Consider the following 13,663-nt stretch of genomic DNA (forward strand, 5'->3'; position numbering starts at 1 on the left):
AACAAGAAGCATAATCATATGGTGATTTCTATGACCAGTATTAGGAGGCCCAATCTGCATAAGCAGCAAATGTATGGGATAGTGAAAGTGCAGAGAGAGCTTTTCTCTCCCTCATCCATATTTTAGAATTTAGGGGTGCACAGTGAAGTGAATAGGCAATAGATTCAGGGCGGACAAAAGCAAATATTTCTTTATTCAACTAACAGTCCAATTGTGGAATCAACTCTCAGTGAACAAAGTGATGGTCACTAACGCATAGAGCTTGAAAACAGGATTGGGCGGAGCCATGGAAAGAGAGGTCCATCAATGGCTACAGTGACTAAAGGGAATCTCCACATCCAGAGGAATAAACCTCTAAATACCAGCACTAGGAGGCAACATAATGGGAGGCCTTGGCCTCTAAGTTCTGTTTCTTTGAATAGCTGGTTGATAACTGGTGGACCACAGTGTGAAACAGAATGCTGGACTAGATGGACCACTGGTCTGATCCAGCTGGGCACTTCTTCTGTGAGCTGATGGGAATGCAGACAGATGAAGTCACAGGACTCCTCAACAGAAATATATTTTTAAATGTCTCGGCCTAATGTTAGGGATACAGTTTCTCTTAGCCACCCTTCTTCCTGAAACGATAGTTCTGGATTCCACACACACACACCCATCAGCAAGAGTTTGATAGTGTAGATCCCACCTGCAGTCTGAAATGGTACAGTCCAGCAACAAGTATATCATGTCATCTGCTACTGGCACGACCCAAGTCAGAGACAAGCTTTTCACAGGAAATATTTAGCTCCATTATTATATCAAACTAATAATCTCTTTATGTTTGATTCATATGCATACGACTCATGGCCAAAACAGACCGCATAGAAATTTGTTTTATATCTAAACAGTCTTTTCATTTTGTATATAAAGCTAGATATGATTTACCTGCCCTACTATTTTTGATTTGGGTTTTGATGTTGTGGAAAGCTCCAGGTAAAGTAACCCTGAGATAAAATGATGCAACTACGACGATGCACGTTATTGCATCCCAGACTCATGTCCCTCAGGGCTGAAGCAATTAAATTCTGCTTTTGCTGAACTTGGCAACAAGACGACAGAAGTAGGTCTGGTTTATACCAACTCTGTAGAACAAAAGAGGCCAAAATGATTTCTACCTGAAATTATATTAACCGGGTAATTGTTCCAACTGGAACGTAATTTTGAAAAGAAAAAAGAAAAGTCCATTGTAAAAGCAATACTAGGCTTCAAGGTACTAAAGATGCGTTCATGCCTGATTTCCAATTAAACTTGTACCCAGGAAAAACAGACTTAAGGTTCTGTCCACTGCAACACACCAGCAGTGCCTGAGAGCAAAGAAAACCAAAATCAAGATGTCCAAGAGCAATATTTCTGTGGCCCAACAGTTGCCAAACGGTAGCCCACAGGCCACCTGAAGTCTTATTATTCTGGGCCGCTTATCAGCAGGACAAAGGGAGCTTTGACTCTTGAAACCCTGGGAAGGTACTTGTAATGATTCCTTGTTTTAGCGTGTGTGTTCCTTTAAATGTTTGGTTGGAGTGCAGTGCTAGTAGAGTAGAGTGATAGAGGGAGACAAGTGTGCTGTGACTGGTGGATAGTGTGGGAGGAGTTGTTTGAAGTGAATCTGTGTGTGTCTTGAAGTCAGTTATAGAGAAGTCAGTTGGAGTTGGTTTTTCAGTTTGTGAGTCAGTGAGTGAGTGAGCTGACAGAGTCTGTGTGGAAACTTAAAGAGTTCAGAGTTCAGTATATATGGCTTTAAGAGTTTAAATGTGAAGGAGCTATGAGAAGGGTCTGTGAGACTCTAAAGTAAAGAAAGAGAACCAATACTACAAAGAGCTAAGCCAGTGTGGCTGCCTATGTGAGAGACTCGTGTCAGAGTGGGATCTTAATGTCAAAAGACTGTGTGTGATACCTTGCCAGTTTATTTACCAGTTCCTTTTCCCCAATACAGTTACAATTAACCAGCAACTTATTTTTTTGTTCCTTAATCAATAAATCACATTTTGTTTAAGTTTAACCCAGAATTCAGTTCAATCCTTCCTCATGGCCACATAGACCTTTGAAAGCCCAGATCCTGGGTCATATTACCAACAGCAGAAACAGAGAGGTTTGGAATTTCTTAAAATTCCTGGTGGCAGCAGAAACTACCCAGTTTATTACACAAAGAATAATTTTAAAGTGGAAACAGTCCCCCCCAAATAAGCAGTGCGCCACAGTGCTACTGGACTTGAATCTTGCTCTTCTACTGCAAACCAGCACAGCCACCCACCTGAAACGATCAGTAGGTGTTATGGTAAAGACTGCCATAGTTGCTTAGCACACTACTCTGCTGCCAAAGCTCCTGTAAAGAACACTGCCATGGGGAAAAGATTAGAGTGTTCCCGGGCACAGATTAGAGTGTTCTCCGTACAGAAATAGATGCACATCATTTTGTATCCTCCATACAAATACATGAATACCACTGGAATCTGACAAAAGTCTATTATTTACAAAGTAAGGTTTATTTCATTTTCCTGAGGGTTTTTTTTTCTACCACAATAAGAAGAATGACGGGGACGGCAAAGGATGAGATGGTTAGACAGTGTCATAGATGCAACGAACATTAAGTTGAGCAAACTTCAGAGGATGGCGGAAGACTGGAAGGCCTGGTGTGATCTGGTCCATGGGGTCGCGAAGAGTCGGACTCGACTGTGCGACTGAATAACAACAACAAGAAGAATGATATATATCAGTGGTGGCGAACCTATGGCACGGGTGCCAGAGGTGGCACTCAGAGCCCTCTCTGTGGGCACGTGTGCCATCGCCCCAGCCAGGGCCAGACCATCATTAAAGTGTTGAAGTCTCTGCCAAATAATTTTAAGTAAATGAAAGCATTTGGGATTGCTTTCCTTACTTTGTTTTGATCATCTTAAGTTAATGTATGAGTTGTTTTTTCTAAAGTAAAACCTCAGTATTCAGGTTAAATTGCCGGGTTGGCACTTTGCGATAAATAAGTGGGTTTTGGGTCGCAGTTTGGGCACTCGGTCTCTAAAAGGTTCGCCATCACTGATACAGATACCAGAACAGCTCTTGAGTAACAACAACAAATCCCCATCTCACACAAGGGAGACTGCAGAGCCTGTTGTCATTGCTTGGGATGTACTATCAAACGTGATTCCCTGTTTCATTTGTAAACAAGGGCACGCCTGGCTTCAGTTCATCCATTGAGTATAAACAGAAATATGCTATTAGCTTAGCAGCCCCTCTCATACCCTCTAAGTATAGGTGGGAACAGTGGGATGTGACATGCCTCTGACCCATAGAGTCAGAGTGGGATGTGACATGCCTCTGACCAGGAGGTTGTCTAGCCATTTCTGTGATTGGGTCAAACATGGGTAAGCTTTAAAAATGGGTAAATCTCCCTCTCAAGGAGTCATCAGAGAAAACATATATTTTATTAATCCATATATCCCACGAATTGAGGGATTCATAGGATTTCCTTACAAACAATTCCTGCACGTAAGTATCTAAGTAATCTTACCTTGAGCTACAACTTTGGATAAAATTGTTTTTAGAAAAGTGGGATCTAAATATTTTAAAGGCAAAAAAAAATCTTACTGGCTTATTGCAACCAGACTTGTATGCTTTAATAGTAAGACTGCTCTAACAGTAGGGTTTCCAAGTCTATCTTTGCCGGGAGCGGGGGGCTCCTGGCCGGCGTCTTGTGCGCGCGGGGGGGGTACGAAGCGCGCGCGCACCGCACGCACATCACCCGGAAGTGACAGGAGGACGCCAGGCACGCTGGGGGCAGGGCCACGGTCATACAAGGGAAAACCATAGAGTTTTCCCTTGTATGGCCGTGGCCCCGCCCCCAGCGTGCCCGTGTCACTTCGCGGTGGAGTTCCCCTCGGGGCCCGATCTGGCGGTGCCAGGGAACGGTCCTCTGGGGCGGGGGTTTCCCCGCCCCCCAGGGGGACTTGGGATCCCTATCTAACAGTAAGTCAAGGAGGACAATGAGATCTCATAAGAGTTTACAGCCATGCCTATCACTGGAGTAACCATTTCCTTTTGCTTTGTACATACACAAAGATATGCACCTCCCATATCTTTGGCCAGGAGCTCCAAGCAGAAGAAGGGCAGACCAAATATCTGGAGGAATGCATTATGGACTGGCAGAATGAACTCTGCCTTTGGAGTCGGTGGCTGTGTTTCTTAAATGCTGCAGAGGACCAATCACCTCAGAGGTAGAACTCCATAATTTAGACTATGCATTTGAAATTAACACTGCAGGCATAAAAACAGGTTGCTCTTGAATACTGTAAATTTGTCCAGGGAGAATGTTTATTTTAAAGATGGTGATTTCTACCCAGATAACCAGTAATATATATTCCTGTTAGTCTTTGCTCACGGATAGTCCATGTGAGTCAACAAGGCCTCAATACTACCTACTTCCAGTTGTCATCTCAATGATATTACAAGATGACAATATTCGGTTAGTCCAGAACCCACTGCTGTGAAACACTTGTCATTATTTCAGTCTTCCAACTGAAAGGGAAAAATATAATTTGAAAAATATAATTTGAAATAATAATACTAATAATTCTAATAATTTGATTTAGCAGATCCTAAAGGCAAAGACGGAGCTGCGGTGGCTCAAGTGGTTAAGACGCTGAACTGCAGGCTGTGGAAGGTCGGTAGTTCAGCAGTTCGAGACCCAGGTGCCGCATGACAGAGTGAGCTCCCGTCTCTAGTTCCAGCTCCTGCCAACCTAGCAGTTCGAAAGCAAGAAATTGCAAGTAGATAAATAGGTACCACTTTGGTGGGAAGGTAACAGCGTTCCGTGCGCCTTGGTGTTTAGTCATGCCGGCCACATGACCAAGGAAACGTCTTCGGACAGCGCTGGCTCTTCGGCTTGGAAATGGAGATGAGCACCACAACCCTAGAGTCGGATTCGACTGGCTTTCGAGCAAGGAAAACCTTTGCCTAACTCAGTCTAAGTGTGGTTTTGGCACAGTGCCACTCTTTAAATAGAGAACTTGACTTTCTTTAGTACTGGTTAGCGCTGGCTCTTTGGAAACGGAGATGAGCACCGCGACCCTAGAGTCGGACTCGACTGGCTTTCGAGCAAGGGAACCTTTACCTTTACTACGCTGAGAATAAATATGACTGTGCATTTTTCTATGTGTATGCTGAGAATGGGGCTGCGGTGGCTCAAGTGGTTAAGATGCTGAACTGCAGACCTGAAGGTCGGTAGTTCAGCAGTTCGAGACCCGAGTGTGCTGCATGACGGAGTGAGCTCCTGTCTCTAGTTCCAGCTCCTGCCAACCTAGCAGTTCGAAAGCAAGAAATTGCAAGTAGATAAATAGGTACCACTTTGGTGGGAAGGTAACAGCGTTCTGTGCGCCTTGGTGTTTAGTCATGCCAGCCACATGACCACGGAAACGTCTTCGGACAGCGCTGGCTCTTCGGCTTTGAAACGGAGATGAGCACCACAACCCTAGAGTCGGATTCGACTGGCTTTCGAGCAAGGGAACCTTTACCTTTACTTTTAAAGGCAAAGACAGAAACATTTCTCTAACCTGTATTTGTTGCAAGAACAACATTAGCCCGTGTCAGGATTTCAGACATCGCTATTTCCTCTCGCTCCTTCAGCTCTTTCCTCAGTGTCTTAATCTCATTTAGAAAATGGCTTCTCTCTCCTTTGCCATGGGTCTTTTTGGTCTTTGCCTGCACCACAGGGAATAAAAAAGAATTTAAAAAATACAGCATATCACTGTGCACAAAGGTAATGGCTAAAGCAGCTGAAACTCTCATAAGAAATCAACATATTGCAAATACAGCATCGGTTGTACTCTTTAGAAAAGGATTAATTCTTCTGCTTCTAGTGACAGAGAAGTTAAGTCTACATGAGGGAAGGAAAAACAGCTTGTATTTACCGCAGGTGCACATGTAATATGAATTTTTTTGAAGAGAGACAGATTTTCTGGGATTAGCATCGATGAACTTCTACCCCTAACGACAAAAAGTTTAATGAGGAAAAAAATGAATCCAAATGGAGATGAGTTCAGTTTCACTGATGCCCTAAGGTATGCATAAACAATGGGTAATGATATATATGTTTCAACCTTTGTTGCTAATAGCTTGAACTAAAAATAAATAATGAAAATACATTGTTAACGTCTAGATGCTTTTTGAAACAGTACACTGTAACTCCACATCATTAATATGTAACCACCCTGTAATCTTATTAGGTAAAACAGAGCAAATACAGTGTGTTCTATAATTAAACACATTGCATTACGAATTGTTCTGGAGATAATTCTGAAAAACATTGCTTTATGCAGTTGTTTCACCTGGGTGCCTGAAGATGCATATTTAAAGTCACAGATCTAAACTGGCAGCAAAGTAAGACACAGGATAGATGTCTGTACTTTCCATGGGCTTTGATAATTTGCTTAATATGCCATTGCCCTCAAAGTAACTCTACTTAGCCCCTAAATTGTTATTACTAAATTAAATGTAGTCTCAACAGCAATATACTTAACCCAGGCTGTCCTCAGAAGAAGAAGAAGAGATTGGATTTATACCCCACCCTTCACTACCCAAGGGAGTCTCAGAGCGGCTTACAAACTCCTTTCCATTCCCCTCCCCACAACAGACAACCTGTGAGCAGTGTTCCCTCTAAACTGAGTTAGTGTGAGCTAGCTCACAGTTTTGTAGTCTCCAGCTCACACCTTTTTGTCTTAGGAAGGATGGCTCCAGAGCTAGCTAATTTATTCAGTAGCCAAATCGCTTGCTCACAATGCCAGTAGCTCACAAAGTAGAATTTTTGCTCACAAGACTTCACAGCTTAGAGGGAACATTGCCTGTGAGGTCGGTGGGGCTGAGAGAGCTCTTGACAGAAACGGCTCTTTTTCAAGGACAGCTCTTACCAGAACTACGGCTTGCCCAAGGTCATCCAGCCAGGTGCAAGAGGAGGAGGGGGGAATCAACCCCGGTTCTCCCAGATTAGAGTCCCCGCACTTAACCACTGCACCAAACTGAGGGGGGGGGATTAGGGGGATGCTAAGGAAACCGCAGGGCTCAACTTGGAACCAGTTTGCCTTGAGCCTGGCTGCCAGTGCCTGTAACCTCCTCTCTCCCCATTGTCAGTGGGGAACAAGTCAAGTCCACTCGGTCCAGGACACTGTGTAGGCTTGTAAGGCAACGACAGGCCTGTGACCGTTGCCTCCTCCCATCCACCTGACAGTGGGGAGCAAGCCAGGCTCGGGAATGCTGCCAGCCGTGGAAGGGCTCCGCTCGCACCACTGGCAGTGCAGGTCTTGGAAACGATGGGCACACACCACTGCCCATCACCCCCCCACACACACTTCTAGCCGGGAGCGAGCCAAACGCCAGCAGCCCAGCCAGTGCCTTAGGGGCTCAGCTCATACCAGACCAGCAGCACAAGGGGGGGGGGGAGGCTCAGGAGGCAACAAAAGATTAGGGAGGTGAGAAAATGGACCCCTGCAAGATAGGATCACACAACAAGCTACTTTAAATGCTATGACATAAGACCACCACCCATGAGAGCTGTGTTTCACCGGCATTTTCCCTATAATACTGGGACGGGAGATGAGGAAGAGAGATGATAAATCCTTTGTCCACACTCTCCTTCACCAATCACTTATCGGGATTCTCTTGGGGTAACTTAGAAATGTACTTTGCTCCGTACTTCAGGAATGTACCGCACATGTTCTGCAGTTGAACTGCTTTTGGCCAAAGGACTTGGTGCCAAAATGGCCCGAGTCACACCTTTTATTTGAAGCGATGGGCAACACCCTACACTCTGTGTGTGGAAGGCACACTGTTCGCCCACACTCCTCTCCTGCGATGCAGGTCTTTCCAAACCCCAGAACAACCCTTCCTGGGGTCACAGGATCTGTGCGGAGGAACAGCTGAGAAGGTTGGAGGACCAAAGGGAGGAAAGGAAAAGGGATGAAATCGATCTCTTTCCTCCCCGGAGCTGAACTTGCATAAGAGGAAAGGGAAGCTATTTCATCTCCTTATCCTCCTCGATCCAGCCCCGCTAACATATATGGCTGTTCCTCCAGGTAGTCCAATAAGCCTTAGAAACATCTTTCCATGGGTTGGAAGGGGGTGGAAAAACTGCGAGAAACACAGGAAAATGAGGAATTCTGTGCATAGATATTGTCCTATGTTCCTAAACCCTGAAAGAAGAAGAAGAGAAGAAGAGGAGATTGGATTTATACCCCACCCCTCACAACCCAAAGGTGTCTCAGAGCGGCTTACAAACCCCTTTCCCTTCTCCTCCCCACAACAGACACCCTGTGAGGTCGGTGGGGCTGAGAGAGACTCTGACAGAAACTGCTCTTTTTCAAGAACAGCTGTGCCAGAACTACGGCTTGCTCAAGGTCACCCAGCAGAATAACCCCACATTATAAACACACATCCTACATTTTCCCTGCATTACATTCGAGTAAACGTCTTAGAGCCTTAAGGCACACTGTTGTTCAAAACAGACAGGTATCACAGCGCTGCCCTCAGCAATGAACACAAATTATTCAAAATCCATCAGATTATTTTTATTAGTACAGTGTTTATTATGCAGAATAACAGAATGGGGAAAAAACCAACCCTGAAGAAATGGGGTGGGGGGGTGGGATCAAGCCCTAAAGCTTCCTATGGAGCCCTCTGGATCAACTACGTGGGCCAACGTGGTACAGAAGCAAGAGTGCTGGGTTGGGCCATGAAAAGCCAGGTCCAAAAACCTGCAGCCCTGCAAAGGGTAGCCTTCCGTGAGTCACTCTCTTTCAGCCCAATTCCTTTGTTGCCAGATTACATGAGCCGGTATCTCATCTAACAAATTAAACTGCAACCTGGCCTTCCTGCCCGTTCCAGTCTGACTGAGTGGTCACTGTGAGCAGCTTCCCTGTGCCTGCCAGACTGCCAATTACTTTGCAGCCATTTAAAAAGTAATAAGTACAAAGTGATATCCATCTGGTCTTCGTGCAAATCATTTCGAAATCGCCTTTTTTTTCAGGGGAGCCAACTGAAAGTGCTCAAAATTCAAGAAAATAATCTTGTGTGATGCAGAAGGGCAGCACTTGTACAGCGGGAATCAAGCCTGAGACCAAGATATCACCTCACTATTTTCCTAGGATGATCTATAAACCATGAGCACAAACATTCATAAAACAGGTCTTCCCCAAAAACCTCATGTGACCCCCTAAAAAGGTATTGCCAGATTACTCCTGACAATGCTATTTCAGAGGGTTCTGGGGAAAAGGAAAGGTGGGGGAGGATGCACTCCCATGAGTGCCTTGTGCTTGTCATTCACAGGATCCAGCTGTATAAGCATCACCTATACCAAACCAAAAGTCCCCAAAATACTGACAACCAGGGGTCATTTCCTGCAGGAGCACACAGGAGCGGAGCTCTGGCAGTAAAGAGCCCAGGGGGCGGGCACATGCAACAAGCCCCACCCCCTGCTCCCAGCAGCCCCCAATCAGAGGGTGTGACATATGCAAATATGTTATGCTAATGAGTTATGCTAATGAGCTCCTGCACCTCTTTTCCTACGAAATGACCCCTGCTGGCAACAATATAGAGAAGATGGAATGTCTGTAACACGCGGCCCTAACGCTTGAGGAGCAGCGTCTGGCAAACTATCTTCTAGTGCAATTCAGTTTGGATGGGCATTGAGCTCTCAAACAGACTGCTGTTGGGGACTCTTCCAAACAGAGAACAGCTTCTCAGTTGCTTCAACTCTCTGGTACTTAAAGACTATTATGAAGAGAAATGTGGCCATAGTACAAATAACAAACTTCTGAGGTGAGGGGTGGGGGCGAGAGGGTAAACTTTAGCTCCCACTTGATAGCAGACAAACGGCAGTTGGGCTGTTGTTGATTCTTCTCCAGTTAAATAGGCTGCCACTGAGCTTTAAGAGAACATATTTCATTTGGAACGGCTCGACAGATCATAATAGAGATTCCTTATCTATGAACACTCCTGGCTCCATAAAATGTCACAGCTCTGGTATGTGTTATTTTTGGAGTTTTGACTTGGCAGATGCAATTCACAAGCGGGCACATCTCCTGCAGAGCAACAGAAAATAAAAAAGGAGAGGGAACACTGGGGCACCAAAACATCGACTGCCGAAGACTCCTTTTAGACACAATCCTATTTATTTTGGTAAAGAACTTCGGGGCAAGTAGACCCTCGGCTCACTTGATGTCATTGGGGCTCACAGAACAGACCACAGCTCAGTCAGGAGCCGTGGGTGTGAGTGTGCTGGGGCACTTCAGTTGGTGTGACAGAACAGCCCCGAGGAAGAAAACGGGCAGTTGGGTTAGATTCTGCACCGACTCTTCTGTGTCCTTCCTGCACGCTGCATTTGAGCAAGTATGACGACAAGAAAGCACAGCTGGACTACCGTCAGCATTTGTTCCCACTCCATTTGACATATTATACAATTGCAGATTTGTTACAGGCAAAGGCCAGGCCTGCGCAGCTTGTGAACGACCAAACTAACTACTACCAACTAGATACCATATGGCTGCCAATCCCTACAATAACCACATAGGCTTTTTTCCTTTTCGGCCTGGACTTGACTGATCTTGTGATGCATAAAAGCAATGAACAAGACTGGGCTTCACAGCACAACTTGCGGTTGTTCAAACGGGCATGGAATCCAATTATGTTGTCTATCCATCCAGCCTGTCTCCTGTTTCAGCACTTTGTTGTTGTTCAGTCGCACAGTCGAGTCCGACTCTTCGCGACTCCATGGACCAGATCTCGCCAGGCCCTCCTGTTTTCCACCATCCTCTGAAGTTTGCTCAATTTCATGTTCGTTGCATCTATGACACTGTCTAACCATCTCATCCTTTGCCGTCCCCGCCTTCTTTGACCTTCAATCTTTCCCAGCATCAGGGTCTTCTTCTCCAGTGAGTGCTCCCTTCTCATTGGGTGGCCAAAGTATTTGAGCTTCAGTTTCATTATCTGGCCTTACAGGGAACAGTCAGGGTTGATTTCTTTTAGGATTGACTGATTTGATCTTCTTGCAGTCCAGGGGACTCTCAAGAGTCTTCTCCAGCACCATAGTTCTCCAGCATCATATTTTCAGCACTGCCTCTCCACAAACCCAAGAAAACTTCAGAACACCCAGGAAATCCCACCCCCCCACCACAAACTTGTGTATAGGCCTGTAAATATCTGTTCAAAGAAAAATCTCTAAATTGGTGAATAATACATAACAGCCCTGCAGGAAAAGCATAAGCAGCTGGCATGGGTGATGACTGCAGATGAATTTTTATAGATCTACAAGCCTCTTCAGTCAGCACTCCTCCATAAAGTCATAACATACCACAGTTACATTTCTCTGCAGAGATACCCTATTGTATTTGTACATATGAAGAGAGATGTTTGAGCTCTGCCAGAAAATTACTGACCAAGCCAGCATTTTACTAGGGAAGCTTTCAACTGACAACCTGAGAGTCAAATCAGCTCTCCTGAAGGGTATTAGGCTGAAGCTCAGCAGCCAATCCAGAGACCAGAGGATGTGCAGAGGAAAGTGTCGCTGTGGCCACAGGCTTCACTGGACGTGCATTCTGGGAACCCTGTCTTCCGCTTTTCTACTTATAATGGCCATCCAGCAAAAGTAGTTGCAGGCCAGGGTTTAGGAGAAGAGAGAGCTAGAAAACATCACCAAGGCTGTGGTCACACGGAGCATTAGCCACGCTACAGAGATGGAAGATAGGCGGATTTTCTGGGCACGATCACACCGCAACATCTGGGAAGCGTAGAGCTCCCGTGGCAAACCTGAGGCTTCCTGCCGAAGATGCGGAGTTAAAAACTAGTACCTCCGAGGTACTAGTTTCCGGAAACCGCGGAGCAAGGGCTGGCGTCTGATTGCGTTTCCAGTGGTGGCATCCGGCGCCTGCCCATGTCCCTTCGCAAACAGGTCCCCCCCCCCCAAGTCTCCACAAGATGCGCACAAGCACCCAATGGCACATGTGCACAAAGAGAAAAGCGAAAGTGCAGTTTCGGCTTAAAAAAAAATGACCCAGTTTGTCATGGCAGCGGCGCCGAGCCATTGCTGGTGCGAAAGCGCTGCGCCGCTTCTTTGCCGCGCTGCAGGATCATCATGTGATCACCACCCTCGTTTACCCGCCGACACCGAGGGAAGGACCCGTGGTGTACCGCCAGCGCGTCTGATCGCGTAATCACGGATCAAATTGCGCCGGGGCAATTAGCCACGCCTCCCCCCGGAGAGCTAGAAAACATCACCAAGAAAGTTTAATTATTCTCAGATGAGAGCCAGAATAGGCACGGGAACACAAGGTTCGCATAGATGTATGAAGTCTTGGGTTCAGGTTCTGGTACGGCAACAAAGTAGCCCTGGGCAAGTCACTCTCAGTCTCAGTTCAAAAATCTGTAAAGTACTGGAGAACAGCAACCCCTTGCCCTGGGAAAACGTTGTCACGAGACACACATTAACAGCTGTAACACTCTTTGCAAAAAAATTTTTAAAAAGCTATATAGATGATATAACTGGTAATAAAAATGCTGCCGTAGGTGCAAAAGCAGCAAAGGTTTTAAAGGGGCTCACAAGGTACGTCAAATTACCACATCGCTTCCCCGGAGATTCAAATAACTCAGAAGCAAATGGGTGAAAAGAAAAGAAGCAGCAGCAAAGAAGCCAGAAACAGAATGGTCTGTGCTACATTCTGGAACCAATACCAGGCGTGTCTCTGTGTGACAAAGGATGCTTTCTAGCACTGTGTGTTTAATGGCATTATGAAGACATCTCATACAAGGTCATTGGGAAAGAAATGTAATCACTTGCATTAAAATGTATTATCTCAATTAAATTAGTGTCACATTTTAAATTAAATTTAAAACAGCAAATTAAATAAAGAAGAGGACAACATACTCCCAAACTTTGTTTGCTGGTTTTGCCAGGCGAGCGTAGGGGGAAACTGAGGGAGAATGTGCACAGCTACGTCTCCTACCAGTTTCAAGCTGCAAAGCTACAGGCAGCTCTAAATGTTGCTGTCTCTATTTCAGGGAAATCGGGAAGAATGAAGGCAGTGAGCACAATCCATCAAGGACTACCCTTCCACATGCCACCCCAGTCAATTAGGGTTTCATGAAAGTCATCTTCATTCTTCCCCCATTTCACTGCAGATTCCTCTCAACTCTTGAGCCAGAAACTTGAGCCAGAAATCTAGAAGAGACTGACCAAGAGAGAGATCTTGGAGTCGTCGTAGATAACTCAATGAAAATGTCAAGACAGTGTGTGACTGCAATAAAAAAGGCCAACGCTATGCTGGGGATTGTTAGGAAGGGAATTGAAAACAAATCAGATGGGCCCTAGAAAGGTAGGGTGGGTGGGTGGTAGATAGATAGGTAGATGGATAGATAGAGGGGTTTGGAGAAAGAGAGGAAGGAAGGGAGAAATAAAGAAGGGTGAAGGGGGGAGACACAGACAGACAGTCAGTAAGCGAGACAGACAGGGCGGGGGGGAGGGAGGAGGGAAGATGGGGGAGGGGGAGACATAGACAGACAGTCAGAAAGCCAGACAGACAGGGAGGGAGGGGGGGAAGAAGTCAAAGCGATGGGGATGAAGGGAGAAAGTGAGAGAGGGAAAGAATGAAGGGAG

The 13,663-nt window shown here is 45.7% G+C and overlaps 1 protein-coding gene across 1 annotated transcript in view; it reads right to left on the minus strand.

Moving 5' to 3' along the window:
• The window catches only part of IGHMBP2 (immunoglobulin mu binding protein 2), a gene marked incomplete at its 3' end in the record, with an annotated part of 137,080 nt that overhangs the window by 77,092 nt on the left and 46,325 nt on the right, over positions 1-13,663 (minus strand). Inside the window, exon 7 of the mRNA XM_015412828.1 lies at positions 5,580-5,727. Within this exon, the coding sequence (XP_015268314.1) occupies positions 5,580-5,727 (148 nt within the window). The remainder of the gene's footprint in view (positions 1-5,579; positions 5,728-13,663) is intronic.

This window comes from Gekko japonicus, unplaced genomic scaffold (assembly GCF_001447785.1).
Source record: "Gekko japonicus isolate JY-2015 unplaced genomic scaffold, Gekko_japonicus_V1.1 scaffold1149, whole genome shotgun sequence".
Classification (NCBI taxonomy): Eukaryota; Metazoa; Chordata; class Lepidosauria; order Squamata; family Gekkonidae; genus Gekko; species Gekko japonicus.